Genomic DNA, 21,231 nt, shown 5'->3' on the forward strand with positions numbered 1-21,231 from the left:
AAACAGAACCTGGCGGGGGAAACAGTTTTCGGCCACCCGGACACAGTATCCATCGAGTTGGTTTTGCAGGAGATTTGCCTGAAGGCTTGTGGAACTGGCTTCAAGAAGGACACTAGCGTTTGTTCGACGGTCCTCCCATTGAATCAGGAGGATTCGGCAAAGCATTGCTGATGGAATTTCTCTAGCGCTCTTATATATCACTGATACACAGCCCAGGTCTCTCTGCAGTACAGGAGTGTGGTGACAACAACTGCTCTGTACAGTGGGACTTTTGTTGACTTGGAGGTCTTTGTTGTCAAACACTTGCTGCCGTAGTTTGTAGAAGACTGAGCTAGCTTATCTGATCCGGTGTTGGATCTCCTCGTCAATGGTGGCCTTTTGAGAGAGCTGGCTGCCAAGACATGGGACGTGCTCAACATATTTCAAAGTCTCTCCTACAACATGCATGGGAGGTGGAATAAAAACAAAAAGTGCTGGAAAATACTCAGTAGGTCTGGCAGCATCTGTGGGGAGAGAAGCAATGTTAACGTTTCAGGTCAGTGATCTTTCATCAGAACTGGGAGGTGGAATATTTGGCTGACCAGGTGGGGGTTGATATGAGTTTTGTTTTGGCAACATTCAAGAGGACAGGCTGAATTGAAGAGATCGAGAGTGGCTTGCAAATCTGCTGCAGAATGGGCAACACTGCAGTCATCCGCAAACTGTAGATCATGTATGCCTATGGTGGTCAGTTTAGTTTTAGCACAAAGGCGACTGAGGTTAAGCAGTTTTCCATTTAGGCGGTATTTAATACACTGGAGAGCATCTAATCTTTCATGAGGTGAATAGCCACTGTCAGGTAGATTGTAAATAGTATGGGGGCTATTATACGGCCTTGCTTGACCCCAGTCCGGATTTTGAAGGTGTCTGTTTCAGATCTCCCGCTCAAGACCGTTGCAGTCATATCATCATGGAGCAATTGCAGGGTTACGAAGAAGTTTCTTGGACATCCAAATCTTTGAAGCGCAATGCACAGGGCTTTGTGATTTGCTAAGTCAAATGCTTCGGCCAGGTCGATAAATGCAATGACGAGTTCCTGGTGTTGTTCTCGACATTTTTCCTGGATTTGTCAGGCAACAAAGCCCATGTCACAGGTACATAGCCCCGGTTAGACCGCATCTGCAGCAACTGTACAGTTCTGGGCACCACACTTTAGAAATGAAGGCGTGTAGTACAGATTCACCAGGATGTTACCAGGCTTTCAAGGGTTAAATTATCAGGCAAGATTACATAAACTAAACTTGTATTCCAGGGAATACAGAAAGTGATTTGATTGAGATTTTTTAGAATTTTGAAAGAAATTGGCAGGGTAGAGAAAAACATTTTCCACTAACTGGGGAGTCAAGAACAAGGGGACAAAGCTTCAAATTCAGAGTCAGGCCATCTCGGAGAGAAGCTGGGAAACACTTCTTCATGCAAAGTATGGTCGTATTGTGGAACTCTCTCACAAAAAGTAGCAGATGCTAGCTCAATTAATCATTTTAGATCTGTGATTGATAAGATTTTTGATAGCGAATAGTATTAAAGGGATACAGAGCAAAGATGAGTGGATAGAGTTAAGATACAGATCAGTCATGAACTCAGTGAAGGGCAGAACAGGCTCAAGGGGGCTCCTCCTGTTCTTATGTAGCTTCATGAGAACTCACCCATACAAATCCAGACTTACTTATTCCCATGGTAAAGCTGAGGCTTGGCTCGGTGAACACGGTCTCTATTTTATTTTACTGTTTTCTTTAAAATCAGAAATTTAAATTCTACATAATACAGTACAAGATTGTCAGTTCCATTTTGCATTTCAAGTAAAACTCTTAAAACCTCGGTTTCTTGTAATACAATCTCTCGTCAGGAAAATAGTTACTTTTAGAAAATATATATTGCTTGATTTACAAACATTTCTGTGGTTTTATGTTAGAAAAAATATTTACTTCTGGATAGATGAGAGGACTGATTCCTTGTCAACAGGAGATTGACCTCATTACTGAAAAAGGAGTCAAAGAGAGGTCACTGTCAACAGAATTCTAAATGTTAACTCGCTGGTGACAAATTGAGCACCATCAAGGTTCCAGTACTATACCTTGGATATATAACTTTGGGGACAGAGATTATTGAGCTGCGCAGCCTTTTCCTTGGAAACTTGGCATTGACATGAGGACGACACTGGTTCACGTGGCTCAGTGCCACACCACACAGGGCATTTTATCCAGTGAGCTGTGGGTAGGCCAGTCTTTTTTGCAACTTTCTTTGTATTCAAAAGGTGACAAGTACACAAGTTAAAATGAATCTGAGAGGTCACTGTCGACAGAATGTTTGAGAAATGCCTCCAAACATTCAAAAATAGAAAAGGGAGGAACTTCAAATGCAGAACTGGGAGCGATGTGGAGTAAAACTTTCTGCCCAGTAGGATGACCAGTGGTCAGCCATTCTGCTCTATTCTCCCAAGTTAAAACAGGGAATGCTTTCAGTGCACTTACTTTAGTGACTTAGGCTACAGATAGAAATAAACATTATATTTTCTTCCCCCAACCCCCCCCCACCCCCCCAATCGTACAATTTTCTGTGAGAGAATCAAAGTGATGTTCACTTGTCACCTTTAACTATGGAGAAAACTCCAGTGATCAGCCTGCTCTCGGTTCACTGGATGAAATGCTAGCCCCTCCCCTCCCCTCCATCTTTGTGGTGGGGCAATAAACTGTACAGGTCAAGGTTCATTCCTGTTAATAAGAACAAAATGCAGAAAATGCAGATGCTGGAACTCTGAAATGAGAACAGAAAGTACTGGAAACACTCAGTAGGTCGGACAGCATCTCCAGTGGTTCTTATTTCAAGATTCATTCCTGTCCCGTGCTGAGATACTCGGCTTGAGTTGGTGCGGCTGTGCAGGGCATTACAGATGGGCTCTGCTCAGTTCAAAGCAGGCAATACACTTACTGCTCATGTTTGCCATTCAACGATGCTTGGAGGAAAACTATGGGGTGGGGGAAGTGGGGTAATATAAAGCCTGGCTCTAATATAAAATTAAAACCCGACCTGGGCCCAACCCGACCACAGCCAACCCAAACCCGAGCACTTTAATATTTTTTTGTGCCTGACCCGACCCGAACCGACATGAATATGCTTCATCCGTTCGGGCAGCAGGCGATTCCTGCAGCTGGAGTTGTGGGGAATCATAGGTAAGCCTGATCCCATGACTTCCCGGAAGCAGTGTCTAGCCCAACCGACCCGAATCCGACACATGTAGTCAGGCTTTAGGGCAACACCCAGGAAGAAAGCACTGCTGCAACTTGCTTTAAATCACAAACTGTGGCCTGCCTGCCTGCGAGACCTCGTGTCTCACCCCTCCTACAGAGCGCTGCACCCGGACATTTTCCGTGCCAGCTGATTCCTTCCTCTTTCATGGTTTGGAATGGCACATTTCACATCGCTGCTCCCTCAGTGGTGGGGAAAGATCCTAAGCTGACCAGCGAGGGAGGAACAGCTGGGAACTGTGCGCCCCAGACCACTAGTCCTGGCAAATTTGAATGGGCTGATCAGCGGCCCAAAAAAGTGAACCACAAAAAGAAAACAATGCAGGTAACTGGAACAGTCCCACTATATTGAAATTTAGCTTAGCGAGGCAGTGAGTCTTTTATATATGCACATAAACCCTGGAGTTATTTAAGAAACAGCTGAATACTATGACAGTGGTGGGGTGTTTAGACTTTCCTCCACTGGAATTAGGATGGGCCAAAAGGCCTTCCTCATCCCATATGCCTTTGTGACTCAATCAAAAAAGTGTTTAACAAATAAACTGTAAAGCTGTAACAGACAATTCCACCCCCTTCACACACAGTCAACATCCCAGAAGTGACTAAAAAAACATATAACTGAAGTGATGTTTCACTGCATCAGGCCCCATGTGCTTGCTAACGGTCTGCCATTCCAAAGGAACAAATCAGTCAATGAGCTTATCAGACTATGGTAATACCAGTATAAGCGCCACCGGTTCAGGAATTGATTTAGTCGCGTAAGAATCGCTCTTTTAATTTGTCTTTCATCACCAGAGCAGGCTCGAGGGGTTGAATGGCCTACTCCTACTTCTTATGTACTTGCTGATTCTGGAAACTAGCTCACACTCTTCAGGCAGTTTTCAGGGAAGGAAACACAGGCCACTCTCCCACCTGGCTGCTCTGCACCCTTGTGCAACAATTCCTCCCCCTCTCTCGCACATGGATCTCGGCTGCTGAACAGTCACCTTATGGGTAGGTTCGTGACTGTGAGCATGTGCACAAGTTTTCAGTTTGGATACAAAGCTGCAGGTGTGGTGGTTTTTGAAAAAAATCAACGCTCAGTTCTCCAAAGCTTTGTAGCAGCCAAAGTCAATTGGAGGAGGAGGGGTTGGAATTGCTGTGTGAACTAACCTGAGGTGCCTAACCTGCAGCCCTGTGGGTCACTTGTGGCCCTCAAAATCCAGCCAACACAGTCTCTAGTTGCACTTGTATTTCCTGCAGCCTGGTTTGACCTGTTTAAATTTCCCTTGACCAGGAAGTTTGAGAAAGGGCTGTTCTCAGCCCTGCTGTCTGACTGATGGCTAAATTCAAATCAGAACATGATTGGTTAATGTCACCAACTCACAAATTAATAGGAACATGAATTTAAATGTTATGAGGCCCCCTCCCCCCTGCCCCACCATCACTGAGGCTCCCTGGTACAAACCTACATGGCCCAGAGACAAAAACAAAAGCTGTTGCACTCTTGACAACTGGAGAGAATGAACAAGGGGATATGATGATAGATAGAATTCAGAGAGGCACGCTCAGTGATATCCCAAACTCTTCAACATTTGGGAGGGGCGGGTGTGGGTATTGATTCAGTATATCTGAATGCAATTCCAATGTTTTTTGTAACCACTCCATTGAAAAGAGTCCCCTCTTGCACTCCATCTGCCTCAAGGGGCAGATGGGGAGGCAACATCCTGCCAATCAGGCCAGACTGCAGGCCTCAGGGTAACAGTTGGGCAAAAACCCAGCACAAACCACACTGCAAAAATGGATGTTGGGTGGGGGACACAGTGCCAAAAACAGGCCTGCCACTGTACATCACAACCCATTCGTCAGAATCCAGGGTTTGGACTCCGTATAGGAAGCAGTCCCAGATTCCGGAACATTGTAACTTTCTATATGATATATACAGTGGGGGGAGAGGAGGGAGCAAGGAAGAATCTTGATGCCTTGTGTCTTGGCCTTGTAGAGTTATAGGGATGGGGGTGGGAGAAGGGCAGGAGCAAATTAAGCATCGCAGTGGGGCTTTTGTCAATGGTGCATCAAGAAATGGCTGGAAAACAAACATGATTTAGAAACAAGAATGCACACACAACGCTGGTTGGAAGCTTGGAGTTCTTAGCTGTGATGTGGCCCTGGTGAGGATGGGGGTGATTTCAAGGAGGGGCGGTCAAGCCTCTATATAAACAGTTTGTCCCATGGGGGTGGAGTGGGATTAAGTGTTGCAAATGGAGGACTTTTCTGTTCTTCCTTCTTACAGCCAAAAAAAGGAAATTCCTCAAGTTTCACGTACCGATCCTGATTGGGATTATTTTTTCCTCTGCGCCATCACAGATTCGCAAACAAGACTCCCAATTCCTGAGACGTTTCCCAATCCAATCGGCAATTCCCAGATGGAGAGTTCCCTGAATATTAGAGAGAACATAACAAGCAAATCTGCGACTGGGGTCAGGTACAGACTGAAGTGCTGGTGTCTGGCTTGGTCAAGTGGCAAATGGCCAGACTCCCGTAGAAAGTGGGATCCGACATGGGAAACAGAAGCAGGAAGAAGAGGATGACTCCCAGTAGATAGAAGAAGAAAATGGTGAGTTTCTGAGGGTGATCCAAGGCAGCCCCAATCGCTGGGAATCCCATGTAGTTGCAAAATGAGTGGCACAGCACTGGACCAATCAAGTGACCTAGAAAATAAACAGCATGTCACATGACAGAAAAGTGACTTGTTCACCAAGGAGCCTCAACATTACCAAGCAAGTAGTTCTCAAACTATCCAACTAACAATTATTAACACTTCTCAGGAACCCCCAGAAACACCGACACTCACAGGGGCCACAAGAAAACACCGACACTCCCGAGTTCTCTCTGTAAATACTGACACTCCCAGAGATCCCATGCAAATACTGACATACTCCCAGGATCTCCTGCTGACAATCCCATTACCCCCAGGAAACCTCTGTCCTAACCTCCCAATGAACAGTGCTAGCTCCATGCCAGGAACTGTTCCTGGTTGAATTTACCCTATAGTTATTCCTCACTTGTCCCTGACCCATCTGCGTACATCACATCCTCTTCTCTTCTGTGGATGTTGAAATGAACTGGAGATTTCCCCATGCTGAAAGGTCAAAAGTGCCATTAGAATAGCAGGCAGAAAGGGGCTACAAGTAAAGGAGGAATGGTGGATTCACTTTTCAGCGAGAATACCTCTCCACCTGAAATATTTACCCATCTTTGCACTTTTTAAGGTGCTGATAGACCCACTGAATATTCTTTCACTTTTGTTTCCAATTTATATTCGCCCCTACAAATATCTATCAACATGTGAAGTCTGAAACTCTGCAAACAATATGCTGAATCAGGAAAAAAAAATTACTTAAGGGGCAAAGGTAAAAGATTGTGGGATTGGGGTGACATGTAATCCAGGCTGACACTCCAATTGCAGTCCTGAGGTGTCGCCTTTTGGGTGAGGCGTCAAATCAAAGCTCCATCTGCCCTCTCAGGTGGGTGTAAAAGGTCCAAGACCACTATTGGAAGAAGAGCAGAAGGAGTTCTCCCAAGTGTCTTGGCCAATACTTCTCTCCACCAAAAATAAAATCACTAAAATAGATAATCTCATTGCTGTGAGTTTGCAGTGCACAATCTGATTGCTGCACTTCCCTAGATTACAACAGTGACACTTCAGAAGTAATTAATTGACTGTAAAGCGCTTTGTGATATTCAAAGGTCATCAAAGACGCTATAGAAATGCAAATTCTTTCCTTTCATCAAAGTACAGGATGGTAAAAAGGCAAAATAAAAATTGAGCAGCAGTGATTGTGGGGTATCTTTCTCTGGCAGTGCAGATTCTGTAAGAAGCTGCTTGTACTGAATCCTGCTGTTCAATTTCTTTAAAAAAAAACATATACATTAATCCCACGGAGAGAAAAATGCAGGTGGAAAATAACCTTGAGGAAACACCTAGACTGATGTTTGCAGGAAGAAAAGGAAACTGAGGGAAGTGAGGAGCTCCACAATTCTGAGACCCTAAGAAGGAGTGAGTTGGTGTTGGAGGCAGTGGGATGAGTTTGTTTCAAACACAAGGTGAGGAGGCAGTGGCATGTGAAAGGTGCAACAGTAAACACACACTGACCTGTCCTGATGAAAATAAATGCTGTGTATGCTCCGAACACTGCAGTGTAGGAAAACTGGAAAACTGGGAAGAAAGAGAACTGGATTAACCCAAGTACAACAAACATTAAAGCCAGATCTTACTATAACTGCCTTATCCATGTTGCAAATTTATCGAGCATCAAATCTGGTCCGAAGGGATCACAAGGATCTAAGATTATGGAGGGAATTCTCATTGCTCTGCAGAACATTTTGTGATCTAATCTTCTTCCCAACTCATACTGGGCTTTGGTGTGACAGATCCCTCATCCAAGTGACTGTTCTTCCCGTGACATGTCAGCAGACTGTTTCACCATGAACAGGGGTTGGGGGCAGTGGGGGGGGCGTGAGTTGTGGTGTGGTGTCGGTGCCGAACCAGTTCTTACTCAATGTCTACATACCTGCTGTTTTCAGCAATCAGCAACCGGAACCCAGGCCGACTGAATTTTCCCTCCTCAGCCTGGGGATGAACACCAATTATATGACGTGTACACAAATGCAAATGTACCACACACATAGATACCGGACCATCTACAAGTAGCATTGCTTCTTGCAGCTAACTTTGCACAAACTGGGGCTCAGACCCGGCACCTTCCTGCTCTGTATGGCTTAGTTCCACCCAGTATAAGTGGGTGAATGCACCAGCTGTCAGGTGGGGTTGGAGGGCAGGGTATGACCTCTGTTTTCACTCAGCCCCTCCTTCCCCCAGTCAAGCACATGCTACAGACAGGTAGCCTGCTCTCAGCATCACCCAACAAAATGCTAATCACAGTTGCTGCCATGAAACAAAGTACAACCCAGGACTAGCTTTCTCTCCAGGTCCATCCCTTGCTGGTAAATAGGTTCCTGCTTGGCACCTCCCAGCAGCAGGATGGCAGAAACTAGCAGTTCAATGACATAGGGAAGGGAGCCATACTGCTTCGAAGCAGTGTAATTGTTAAATGGAAATTTAGAACCAGACATCAAAATTCTGTTTTTTAAAATTAAAGCCAGTTTTTCCACCCCAAATGATTAGTCTCTCAAGATGTGAATATGTTAATTATTAATTGGGCTGAAATTGTTTGGCAATATTATTGTTCGTTCACATGAAACTCACTTTTCCCACAATTTGTTCGATCTGTTAATCAATTTAAAATAGTGGGCTGGCATCCATTAAAAAATAACCCAATGGAATTTCACACACTGTGATTTTATCCAGTGAGGCTTCCAATGAATTTTCATCAACAGCAAACCTCAGCGGGAGAGTTGTATAATGGGTGACTGATTCAGTATCACCCGCATTACACGATTGTCTAAAGTAATGGTTACCCCCAATGCATGCCCACCCCCATTGTACATACTGGCGATATGTACACACTCCCAGCCCACTCTTATCCAATTTTTGATCCAAATCCTTCTCCCTCCCACTTACTGTGCCACATGCTTCATACCTGCAGAGAGGAAGATCCCTGCGACTGTTCCTTGCCTGAACTTCAGGAGCTCGATCACATGGTGAAAATGAGCTGGGGGAGAAAGGAGCCAGAAAATGTCAAGAAATGTTCTCTCCTCCCCTCTTGACAAGAGTGAATCTTGCTGGGCTACAGTTCCATAGTCGCTGTCCAAGACCTTTGACCAAAGGGCTATTCTTCTCATGCCAGTCTATTTAGTGAGTGTTGGCAGGCCATTCAATTAGGGAGTTTGGAAGGATGAAGACATTACAGGTCAGTGTTCACACCAAAGCCCTTTCCAGCAGTAGCTACTGGATAATGATCAGGAGTAGGCACCCTGCTGGAGGGCTAGTTTACTCCTCCCCAGAGGCATTGAGACCCTGATTGCTTCTCTGACTGAGAACTGCAAACTCAGACTGGTTAGTTGAACCTGGGATTTTCTTGCTCTATATGACTCAGCTATTCACTACCTTAACCAGCTGAGCTGTTGTGTGGTGGAGGGTGATTTGAAGCTGGGCTTTCCATTTTATTCTAACCTCCACCAAGTCCCGTTCACCTATCACTCCTATGCTTGCTGACCTACAGTGGTTCCTGATCCAATTTTAAAATTCTCATCCAAGTTAAAATCCCTGTAACCTCCTCCAGCTCTACAACCCTCCAAAAATTCTGCATTCCTCCAGCTCGGGCCTCTTGTGCATCCCCACACCCTTCATCATACTGTTTGCACCGTGCCTTTAGCTGTCTAGGTGCCAAGCTCTGGAATTTCCTCCCTGAACCCCTCCATCTCTCTCTCTCTCCTCATTTAAGAGGCTCCTTAAAACATGCCTCCAAACCTTTAATCACCCTCCCCAATATTTCCTTCTTTAGCTTGGTCAATTATCGTCCGATAATGATCCTGTGAAGCACCTTGGGATGTTTCCTACATTAAATACACTATACAAATGCAGGTTGTTGTATTCTAAATAATCAAATGTTTTCTTGTCCAGTGAAGTGACAAGTCATGCAAAAAGTTAAAAAGCAATGCAGACCTAAGGCTGTACATCTAACATCCTGCACAGCAAGCTCCAAGTAATAGAAGCATAGGTATTTACAGTACGGAGGCAGCCATTTGGTCCATTCAGTCCAGGCCATTTTACCAGACCAATTCCTATCCCACTTCCACGATCTTCCTCCTTCAGATATTTGTTCACTTTTTTTTCTCTTAAGCGGTCTCCACCTCAACTACTTCCTCAGGCAATGCTACAACATTCCTCTGCATAACAGAACCATTTGTTTCAAAATACAACCTGCAGAGCTGTCAGAAGCTAAGAGGTACCCAACATGAAGAAAGTGACCGATGGTTGTTCCGATACAGTCTCAATCGATGTTTACATCCCTCCAGTCGTAAACAACAGGAGACTGGGGAAAGAACAAAGAGCAAACTGTACTACCTTTTGACTGGAGGTTTAATCCAAGAATTAGCAAGCACAACATTTCAGAAATCTTCAAGTGTGGACATGTGCATTTTATACAATCCTTCCCAACCCCGTACGTAACACCGCACTCACCAACTCCAAAGAAAAGTGGGCAGGTTACGATGGCACGGCTAAGGCCAGTGCAGGGTACCAGCATAGGTAGCATACAAGCCCGGAACACCAGCTCTTCTGTCAGGGGAGCCACTACCTGATTCCTCATCCAACGCATGTCCGCCAGGCACTGCACCCAAAATTGTGGGTCTGAGAAAGAGACAACAGCAGGATTACTCGAGGTTCATCTCACACAGCGAACTTGGACAGAAGAAATATGTTCAATTGCCAGGGACGGATGAGCACATTCCCCTTTTCAGATTCTTTCATTCAATGGGTGAAAGGTCCGCAAAGCACTAGATAAGGTACAACTTTAAGTATTCATTCACGGGCTGTGGCATCACTGGCATGCCCAGCATTTATTGCCCATACCCAATTGCCCTTGAGAAGGTAATGGTGAGCTGCCTTCTTGAACAGGAGCAGACCCTGTGATGATGAAGGAACATCTGATACATTTTCAAGTCAGGATGGTGTGTGACTTGGAGGGAAACTTTCAGGTGGTGGTGCTCCCATGTGTCTGCTGCCCTTGTCTTTCTAGATGGTAGAAGATGCAGATTTAGGAGGCGTTGTTGAAGATGTCTTGGTGAGTTGCGCCAGTGCATCCTGTAAATGGTGCAGACTGCTGCCACTCTACGCAGGTGGCAGAGGGAGTGAATGTTTAAGGTGGTGGATGTGCTGCCTAAACAGGTGAGCTACTTTATCCTGGAAGGGTGCCCTTGACTGCCGTAGCTGTTGAAACACAAGGGAGACATTTGTGCCCTGGAGGAAGTGCAGAGAAGCGCTCTGGAAGACAGATGGGGTAGGACAAAAGTCTGAAGAAACTTAAACTTTTCATCCTTGAATGAAGGTGATGAACAGGACGCCACCCAAGGCATGCAAAAAAAAAAAACTTGCATTTATAATCACACCCTTCATTACCTTAGGACATCCCAAAGTGCTTTACAGTCAAGTAACTATTTTTGAAGTGTAGTCATTGTTGCAATGTAGGAAACGCAGCAGTCAATTTGTGCACACCAAGATCCAACAAACAGCAATGTGATTGTGTTTTAGGTGTTGGTTGGGGTTTTAGATCTTCCATGTAAGATGTTAAACAGTAAGAGTAGAAAAGTGGACACAGGGTGTGTCTAGCAAAAGGCAAATTTGTGACTGCAGATGTTCTTTACATACAGACGATTCATAACTTGAATGGACCCATGTTAGGAAAGTAGAGGGAAAACCTTAGAATCACAGAAGTTTAATAGCACAGAAGGAGGCCAGATGGCTTATGGTGACCGTGTCGACTGTCTGAAAGAGCTTAATCCTTTTTCCCAGCCCTTTATCCATGCCTATCATTTAGGGAATGCTTGGATGCTGCAGGTGCCCCATGGCCTTCCTCAACTGGAATCCTGTGCAAGTAAATGAGCACAACCATGGCACCTCCTTGCTCTAGGATGAAAGGGTCAGCCAACCCAGACTAATTTTACACTTTTTTATTCCAATATTGAAAAAGTAACATGAAGAGAAGAGTTGACCTACAGTCCAGGACATCATTAAGCTGGAGAAAAGTAGAGGAGGAGACAAGGTAAACCTAGAAGCAGCAGGTAGGTGAAAGTAGGACCTGAATTTATATAGTATCTTAACACATCTACATGAATGTTATGGAACCTAGTGCACATGAAATGCTTTGACATACTGAGGGTAGTCAACCCTCCAGGATTATCCTGCAGTCCTCAAGAATTCAAGATTCACCTCCAGGATATTGCTGTGACCAAAACCCAGGAGAAAACCACAGGGCCAGTAAAAAAAAAAAGTTTAAAAAAAAATTTATTTGAATATTTATGTCAATTAATAATAAAAACATTGGAGATGAGAAAAAGAAGTCTGCTTGAGTGAGTCAAGTAACAAAGAGTTTGTTTGTTTCCCGATTGGCTGTGGGAAGGTGGAACGACCAATGATGGGTGGATGGAGGCAGCATGACATGATCTGAATGTGGAATATGTCCACCACAGTTAGCAACCCCAAGTCCACTTGTCCTGTTTGTAAAAAAAACAACCATTTTACGCACAGCAAGATTCCCTCATACAACAATAAGGCAAATGAGTAGTTGATTTTGTTTTTGCTGGGGTTGGTTGAGGGAGGAATGTTGATCAGGCCATTAGCTGACAGAGGAGACTTCCATCCAATCAGTCTGAGATGGATTTGATAGCAGGTTCTAGAAATAAAAAGCCATAATCTAACAAATAAAAATCAACCATTTGCCTTTATTTAGAGTCTATATTTCTCTTCCAGCCTCTATGATTCTGTCCACTAGCCCTCAGCAGAGAAATGAAAAGTCACTTTACTCTTGGGTTTCTGTCAGTGCTTCTTCTGAATTGTCAAAATAGTTTGTATTTGCGTCCCACTACAGGACTATAGCACCTAGTACAGTACAAGGGGATGGGGAGGAACGCTGCACTGTCAGAGGAGCATAAACCAATCACACACCCTTCCACCTGCTTTTGCCTGTGGTTCAGGCAGGCATTCAGCAACCCAAAGCTGAAAATCTATACAACACTAGTTATTGTGCTTTAAACCAGATTCATTCCTATTACAATGCTCTAAGCTCCTACAATCTTGCCTTAGCCAGGCACCAAAGGCACAGGCTCACCTAGAAACATCTTTATGCCATCGAGGAGATCCCACGGATAGTCCATGACCAGCTGAATCAGTGGCCCGAGGAACAGCACCTGCCAGAGAGAAATATTTTTAATTCTATGAGGGTACACTATGCTCCACATGAGCCTCAACCACTCCCTGCAGTAGAGAGTTCCACATTCTCACCACACTCTGGTTACCACTTTACAGGAAGGATATGATTGCTCTGGAGAGAGTAGAGCAGATTTACAAGAATGTTGCCAGGCTTGAAAGTTGCAGCTCTGAGGAAAGATTGTATAGGCCTAGATAGAGTAGATGGGAAGGAGCTGTTTCCCCTTGTGTAGAGGTAAATTACCAGGGAGCACAGATTTAAGGTGATTAGCAGAAAGATTAGAGGGGACATGAGGAAAAAACTTTTCAACCAGAGGGTGGTGGGTGTCTGGAATTCACAGCCAAGATCGGTGGTGGAGACAGAAACCCTCAACTCATTTAAAAGTACCTGGACCTGCACCTGAAGTGCTGTAACCTGCAAGGCTACAGACCAGGTGCTGGAAGGTGGGAGTAGATTGGGCGGCTAGTTTTATCAGCCAGCGCAGACACGATGGACTGAATGGCCTCTTTCTGTGCTGTAATGTTTCTATGATTCTAAGATGTTTCTCTTGAATTCCCTGTTGGATTGATTAGTGACTATTTTATATCGATAGCCCCTCATTTGGACTCCCCCACAAGTGGAAACATCTCTACCTCTGGCCTATCAAACCCCCTTCATAATTTTAAAGACCTCTATCAAGTCACCCCCTCAGCCTGCTCACTCCTAGAGAAAAGAGTCCCAGCCTGTTCAACCTTTCCTGATAAGTATAACCTCTCAGTTCTGGTTATCGTCCTTGTAAATTTTTGTTGCACCTTCTCCAGTGACTCTTTATCCTTGTTATACTATGGAGACGAGAACTGTGCACAGTACTCAAGTGTGGTCTATCCAAAGTTCTATACAAGTTTAACATAACTTCTCTGCAGAACAAAAGGTGCTCAAAAAGACATTTTTTAGTTCCTAGTTTTGCAGAGAAGCCTGTCGACTTGCATCCCATTCAGAATTTACTTACTCCGTCTGCGCACTCACCATAGTCAGTAAGAGTGGAAGGCAGGCAGCAGCAAAGATCCCCTCCAAATGGACCCCCATTAGCATCAGCAACGATGGACCTGTCTAATCAAAACACGCAAGAAGTCAGATCTGCCGGTTTTGTCTGGAACGTACAAAGCACCGTGGTTTCAACTAATGCCACGTTATTCACTAACCTAGTGTTCAAAGTCAGCACCATTCCAACCAGCGCCCTGCTCGAGGGGATACTGAAACACAGTTCCAGGGGCGGATCCGTCAGCTCTGCACTTCAATGGTAACAGTGCTGTGCCGTCACTAGGATTTGCAATAAAGCAGGTGGGCACATTCGCTTGATCAGTGAAAAGCAGCCGTTCAAACTGGGTTGTGTGTCTGGATACAGCATTTTGAACTGGGTAAAGTATAATTCTGAGATAATGCACAACATTAAAAAAAAGAGAGTATTAATTCAAGTGCGTTTTCTCCTGGATCTTTATTGATGCCAAGTCACAGCACTGAATGTTAAGTGTATCTTTAACTGTCTATAGATGTTTGGCAAGCCAACCAGGCAGGATAAAGCAAGTGTAATAGCACAAAGGTTGGTGGAGCACTAGGTGTCATCTATCTACAAACATCAACAATAATACCATGTTAACTTTGCCTCTTTAGAATCTAAATATTGGACTGATAAAATCTGGACTTTTGACGTCTGTACGGTCTCCTTGATAATAATTTGGATTTAACAGTAATGTTGGGTATTTAAGGGCAACTCCCTGTTCAAACACTCTCAATGAAAAACAGCATGTTGCACATTGGCCCACAAAACTTCTAGCTCTGATTCTCTCTGACCCATATTCCTTGTAAGAGCAGGATCACTAAATTACCTTCGTCATTACTGAGAACCCGGCAACTGCAAATAAAAGTCAGCGATCCAAATTGAACAACCAGAGTCACCACGTCTGGTTTTTGGTTCAAGTCTTGTAAGGTGCTCAATTCAAATCAGTAACTATACAGTATCAACAACTATTTGGATTTATATAGTGGCTTTAACGTTAAAAAAAAGTCTCAAGTTGCTTCACAGAAGCATTATCAAACAAAATTTGAAACTAAGCCACATAAGGAGATACTGGGGCAGGTGACCAAAAGCTTGGTCAAAGAAGTAGGTATTAAGAAGTGTTGGAATGGAAGAGAGTGAGGTAGAGAGGTTTAGTGAGGGGATTCCAGAGCTTAGGTGTCCAGGCAGCTGAAGGCACAGCCAACAGTGGTGGAGCGATGGAAATCAGGGATGCTTAAGAAGCTGGAATTGGAAGAGCCGCAGATATCTCAACAGCATTTGATCCACCAGGCCCAATTCCAAATCACTCACAGTAGCCTGTTGTTGCAGTACAGACCCACAGAGGTTGACAAGTGCGCTGACGTACCTTGAAACCTGTGTATTGCCGCCACATCCAGAGCCATAATGGAGAAAGCATTGAGACGATCAGGACGCTGGTGAACCGACGTTTGATCACAGTGGGGTGATCCCTGTTTCACACAAAAAAAATAAGAGTAATTCTTTCAAACAGAAGCTTTGTGGAGGGCCCTACATTGCAGTTACCAAAGACAAGGTACATAGCAGTTAGGTAATGAAAGCACATGATCTTCTGCCTCTCACCTGAGGAGGCAAGTGGGACCTCGGTTCAACATCTCATCCAAAAGATGGCACCTCCAACAGTACAGCATTCCCTCAAAAGTGCACTGAAGCAGTAACTGTAAGCCTCCAATTAGGTGGTCTGTCTCTCTCTGTCTCTGTTCCTGGAGTTTGACGACCACTGGACTCCAAGTTGGAGGACGGAGTAGGTTACTTCCCCAGAATTAAATGAAGGAAACTGCGACTCATCCAAGACTTGTGTTGGACAAGCAGGCTGACAACACAGAGACAGTAAAGGGGTCACGAGAGGTGGAGAATTAGAGTTGGGGATTGTCCATGTACTTATGGAATATTGACCCCATGTCTGTGGATTCTTTTGACAAGGAGCAGCATGTAGATGAGGAAAAGGAGAGGGACTGACATTAGATCTTGGGGGATTTTGGAGGTGCAGAGGCAGGAAGAGAAGCCATTGCTGGAGATGTTCTGGCTATGATTGAATGGTTAATAGTGGAACCAAGCGAGGATAACCTTACTGATCTGGACATTGGAGGAGAGATGCTGGATAAGGAAGCTGTGGCCGACCACGTCAAAGGCTGAAGAGATCCAGGAGGGATGATACAGCACAATCACAGAGGATGTCATTTGTGACCTTGGTTATGGCCGTTTTGGTGTCAGGGCAGGGGTGGAAACTCAACGAGAGATTCAAACAGGAAGCATGAATTTCTCCAGCCCCCTACCCAGTACTCAAAAATATTCCAAAGAACACTAAAGGTCAACAAACAAATCGTGCAAATGGCTTGATTTTCTTTTAAAAAGGGGAAGTGGGAGGAGGCAATGCCAGACATATTGCCACTCCATGCAGACCAAAACCTGCCGGGTTTGATCAATACTGAGTTAGCTAATCTCAGCAACTGCACCTGGGCTAGTGAAGGAAGGGGGGAAAATTAAAGGCTGTGTTTGCTGACAATGCAACCACTAGGTGGCGCAGTACTTGCACATGTGCAAATATAGCCTCATGCACTGAATCGTCACTGTCTGCAACGTTTTTGGCAGCTGCCAGTGGTAAAGATGGCATTGCTCAATTTAACACAAAAACAAATGAAACTCAAATCCCCAGTGGCTGCGAACGTCGCCTCCATCCCACCCTCAACATTACCCTGCTCCCGCGCTTCTCTTCGCTGCCGTCTCCCACGCCCATCTGCTTGCCGCTTGCTCCCCGCCTCACCACTTCTCTCCTCCTCTCGGCCACTTGCCTTGCCACTTCTTCCCCTCTGCTCCCCACACCCTCCCGCCTGCTTCTGCTCCCTGCAACCAGTCTCCCTCCCCTCCCTATCTTGTCACTCTCCCTCTCCCCTGCTTCCTCCGTGCGGGGAAGAGAGACAGCAATCTTGGGAGGGAGCGGGGATCAGAGGCAGAGCGGGGGGGGGGGGGGGGCGTGGGGGAGAAGTGGCAGGGCGGGGAGCGAGCGGCAAGCAGATATTGTTGAATGGGATGATGTTTTCGCGCGCATGCGCGAATTAGTCCTGGCAAGCCAGGTGCTGACGTAGGCTGCGCATGCGCAGCACCATACTGACATCAAGAGTCCATTCTGGGTGCAGGGAGCAGAAGCATGTGCGAAGCTGGGAGTGCTCTGATGACGTCAGCGTTGGGCTGCATTGTCGGGAGTCACTTTGAAAATAAATTTGCTGTGCCATGCTTATCTATGAACATCAGAGGAGAACTCCATTCAGCTATGATGCCCTTCACTATATGTACCCATTTGGGTGAGGTGGAGGGTGGCATCTGGCATGAATGGAACTGTACCCTAACGAAGGCATCAAAGCCTTCAGAGGGGAAAAATTGTTAATGAACACTTGATCCTCAAGTCATCCCTCCCAACTCTCCTTGACTGGATTACTGATTTGAAATGGATTCCATTCTGCTAATTGACAGCTCTCATCTCTCTGCGTCCAGCGTGGGGTCTCCATTTCTGCACCCACACTATGGGGTTACTTGCTTGATGCCTCACAATTCCTTAGGGCAGAAAGTTTCGAAATGTGCGCAATGCACCAGTGACACTTACTAACTCCTTAAATCACAGAGCACTCTCTGGAATGCGCCAAGACACTGCACAACAAAGTAATCTAATGTGAGCCTGATTCTGTTAAATCAAAGATGGAAAATTCCACATTTCAAATTTGCCACATGGAGGCTGGAGCCTCTCTCCGAGGAAAGGGGAGAATAAAAAAAAAATGGAACTTATGGTTCTATTGAAACTGCAGGGCCCTATAGTTCTTATGGAGCACTTCCACCTGCCCGATGAATGCTGGGATAGCCTTGCTCTCCACTCCGCACCCGCCCCGCACCCCACCATCCATTCGCATTCTTTTGTCTCTCTCACTGGCAGCAAGATGAGGGGAGAAAAATCAATGCTAGATTTCCAGCTCTGGCAACATGCTGTAACCGAAAGAGTTGTAAATCATGCTCGATGGGTCAATGGGCCTTGAGAGAATCACAAGCAACTTCTGGACCAAATTGAGATATCTGATCTTTACTGAAGCAAGCACTTTTTACAAACACAGAGAGAAAAAAATAAGGACTATAAAATGACAAGCAGGACAGTGCAATACCTGCAGTGGCTCATGGAACTAATTACTGTTATAGCAGCCCAAATTTAACAACAGCTTGCATTTATATAACACCTATAATGTAGTGAAACAGCCCAAGGTGCTTCACAGAAATGTTATCAGGCACATAAGGAGATATTAGGACAAGAAGCTTGGTTACGGAGTTAGGTTTAAAGAAGCATCTTAAAAGGAGAGCGGAGGTGGAGTACAATAGTGGATACGATAGATGGGAGGGGAAGAGAAGACAGTTTAAACTTCATCTTAAAATGGATAAAAGTGATAACCAACGTCAGACTTAATCTACAAAATTAAGCTGGGTGTGAGCATCCAACGCTGGGTGACGAGGGTTTCCAAGCCAAAGGATTTGGGAGATCAATTTCAATTAAAGTTTTAAACTATACCAAAAAGAGCAGGAACTTCCCTAGTGGCCTGACCAACATTTTGCCCTCAACCAACCAAAACGGTCAGTCATTAATTTCATTGTTTTTTTTGAGAGATCTAGCTGTGCACAAAATGTCAATGCGTGAAATATACTGGCATGTGCAAATTTATAGTGTACTGTCACCATTATATGGTCTTAGTGATGACACAGACATGGACTCAAAATAGCACACGTTGAAAAAAGAGGAAGGCGCCAACATCACAAATGCATATCTATAAAGTTTCACATTTTTGAATAGAGGAAAATAACCCAGCTTCTATATCCCACACTGAAAATGGAAGATTCCACTATATCGCAGGCAGATCTGTGATAAACCAAATGTCAATTACATTGACAGGTTTGAAGGTCAGAGGCAGATTGCAAAATCTTTGCATTGTCTAGATATTTCTGTCTCAATTACAAAAGCCAGGAACATCGACAGACAGAGTTTTTGTTTTGCAAAACTCTGGCAGAAAGAGGGTGGAACTCACTTTGCAAGTCTACATTGGTGCTATTTGGATAATTAATTCATTTTCACATGAACTAACTTAACCACCACATGCCTTTGTGCTCTGCTTTGTATTGCAACAGGGCTTGCAATTCATAATTGTTCGGGGTGGGGGAACAACCCCTCTTTGCACCATCCTTTGAAAATGAACCACGCCTTGACATTCTAACAAACTTGTGAGCAATCCAACTCTCAGTATCCAGTCACCGTTTATAAGTCAGAGACAAACTCCAAAACTTTTTACAACACAATGAACTTGGAGGAACTGGAAGATTGAAAATACAGACAAAAGCAACATAAAATAAAACAGTAGAAGTAATAACGTCTGAAAAGGGGTGGGGGGGGGAGTCATAGCGTCATACAGAACACAAACAGTCCCTTCGGCCCATCGTATTTGTGCTAGCCATCAAGCACCTATCCTAATCCCATTTACCAGCACTTGGCCCATAGCTTTCTATGCTATGGCATTTCAAGTGCACATCTAAATATTTCTTAAATGTTGTAAGGGTTTCTGCCTCTACAACCCCTTCAGGTAGCATGTTCCAGATTCCAACCACCCTCTGGATGAAAACATTTTTTCCTCAAATCCCCACTAAACCTCCTGCCCTTACCTTAAATCCATGCCTCCATGGATATTGATCCCTCTGCTAAGGGAAAAAGTTTCTTCCTATCTATCCTATCAATGCCCCTCATAATTTTGTATACCTCAATCAGGTCCCCCCTCAGCCTTCTCTACTCTAAGGAAAACAACCCTAGCCGATCCTGTCTCTCCTCATAGCTGAAATGCTCCAGCCCAGGCAACATCCTGGTGAATCTTCGCTGCACCCTCTCCAGTGTAATCACATCCTTCCTATAGTGTGGTGCCCAGAACTGTACACAGTACTCCAGCTGTGGCTTAACCAGCGTTTTATACAGCTCCATCATAACCTCCCTGCTCTTATATTCTATGCCTCGACTAATAAAGGCAAGTATCCCATTTGCCTTCCTAACCAGGAGGGTGGTTGGGAAGGAATAGATTAACCATTCAGCTCGATATATAAATGCAAGTTGTTGTTAAATTTGGGCTGCTATAACAGTAATTAATTCCATGAGCCACTGCAGGTATTGCAGTGTCCTGCCTGTCATTTTATAGTCCTTTTTTTCTCTGTGTTCATCAAAAGTGCTTGCTTCAATAAAGATACAGATATCACAATTTGGTCCAGAAGTTGCTTGCGATTCTCTTGAGGCCCATTGACACACGGAGTGTCACGGGGAACGTGTTACTTCAGATGCTGCCAGATCAGCTGTGAACTTGCGGAATTTGGTTATTCCAATTTTCCATCATTTCTTTGCATATAGTTTGACAAAATTTTCATCAGGAGAGTACTTGAAACACTTTGCAACTTTTGCATTGATGTTAATGGATTGCTTCACCAACAGGAGCTAACTGTAACTGCCTCAGGAGGGTTGGCACAGATGTTGCTCTGCTCTGCACAGCACTGCAGTGGGGAGACCCGGCGTTGTCCTGGCAACAAGTCCCCTTCGCACAGCGTCCCCCTTTGACCAGCCCAGACTGTTGCCACGGCGACGCTTTTAAACAGTGGCGTTACCTGTGCAACTGGCTCCTCCACACGTACAGGCTCCCCACGTAGCCGCAAGCCAGCAGCAGGCAGGAGACCACGGAGATGGAGCAGAGCTCGGCGCCACCACCGCCGCTGTGATCCGCCATCATCGACATGCCAGCACTTCCGGCGCAGGTGGAGCCCTCAAGGAACCACCAGACCCCTGGCGCAGGTATAATACGTCATCGGCGACCCGCCCACACAAGCGAAACCGCTCCATTCACAAATTCCATGCAGCACAGCGGCGCATCTTGATTTACAGTCACTGTGCAGTTTATTGGAATTAGTGAGGAGATCTTGGGCTGCCCCCTTCCCGTCCCACCCTCCCCAG

General features: G+C 45.1%; 1 protein-coding gene across 5 annotated transcripts; it reads right to left on the reverse strand.

The window, feature by feature from the left end:
- Positions 1 to 1,671: 1,671 nt before the first annotated feature.
- Positions 1,672 to 21,019, reverse strand: rce1a (Ras converting CAAX endopeptidase 1a). 5 transcript variants are annotated; one of them, XM_068021827.1, is made up of 8 exons: positions 20,889 to 21,019; positions 15,556 to 15,658; positions 14,159 to 14,242; positions 13,055 to 13,133; positions 10,411 to 10,578; positions 8,867 to 8,938; positions 7,420 to 7,482; positions 1,672 to 5,974 (listed from the first exon to the last, which is right to left on the reverse strand). In XM_068021827.1, the coding sequence occupies exons 1-8, from the start codon at positions 21,014 to 21,016 to the stop codon at positions 5,745 to 5,747; spliced, it is 927 nt and encodes a 308-aa protein (XP_067877928.1). In that variant the 5' UTR covers positions 21,017 to 21,019; the 3' UTR covers positions 1,672 to 5,744. The 5 variants fall into 5 exon arrangements, with proteins under 5 accessions (XP_067877928.1, XP_067877930.1, XP_067877929.1 ...); XM_068021831.1 differs by having other exon boundaries at positions 1,673 to 5,974; positions 14,159 to 14,238; positions 20,889 to 20,968; XM_068021829.1 differs by lacking the exon at positions 14,159 to 14,242.
- Positions 21,020 to 21,231: the final 212 nt, after the last annotated feature.

This window comes from Heterodontus francisci, chromosome 44 (assembly GCF_036365525.1).
Source record: "Heterodontus francisci isolate sHetFra1 chromosome 44, sHetFra1.hap1, whole genome shotgun sequence".
NCBI lineage: Eukaryota > Metazoa > Chordata > Chondrichthyes > Heterodontiformes > Heterodontidae > Heterodontus > Heterodontus francisci.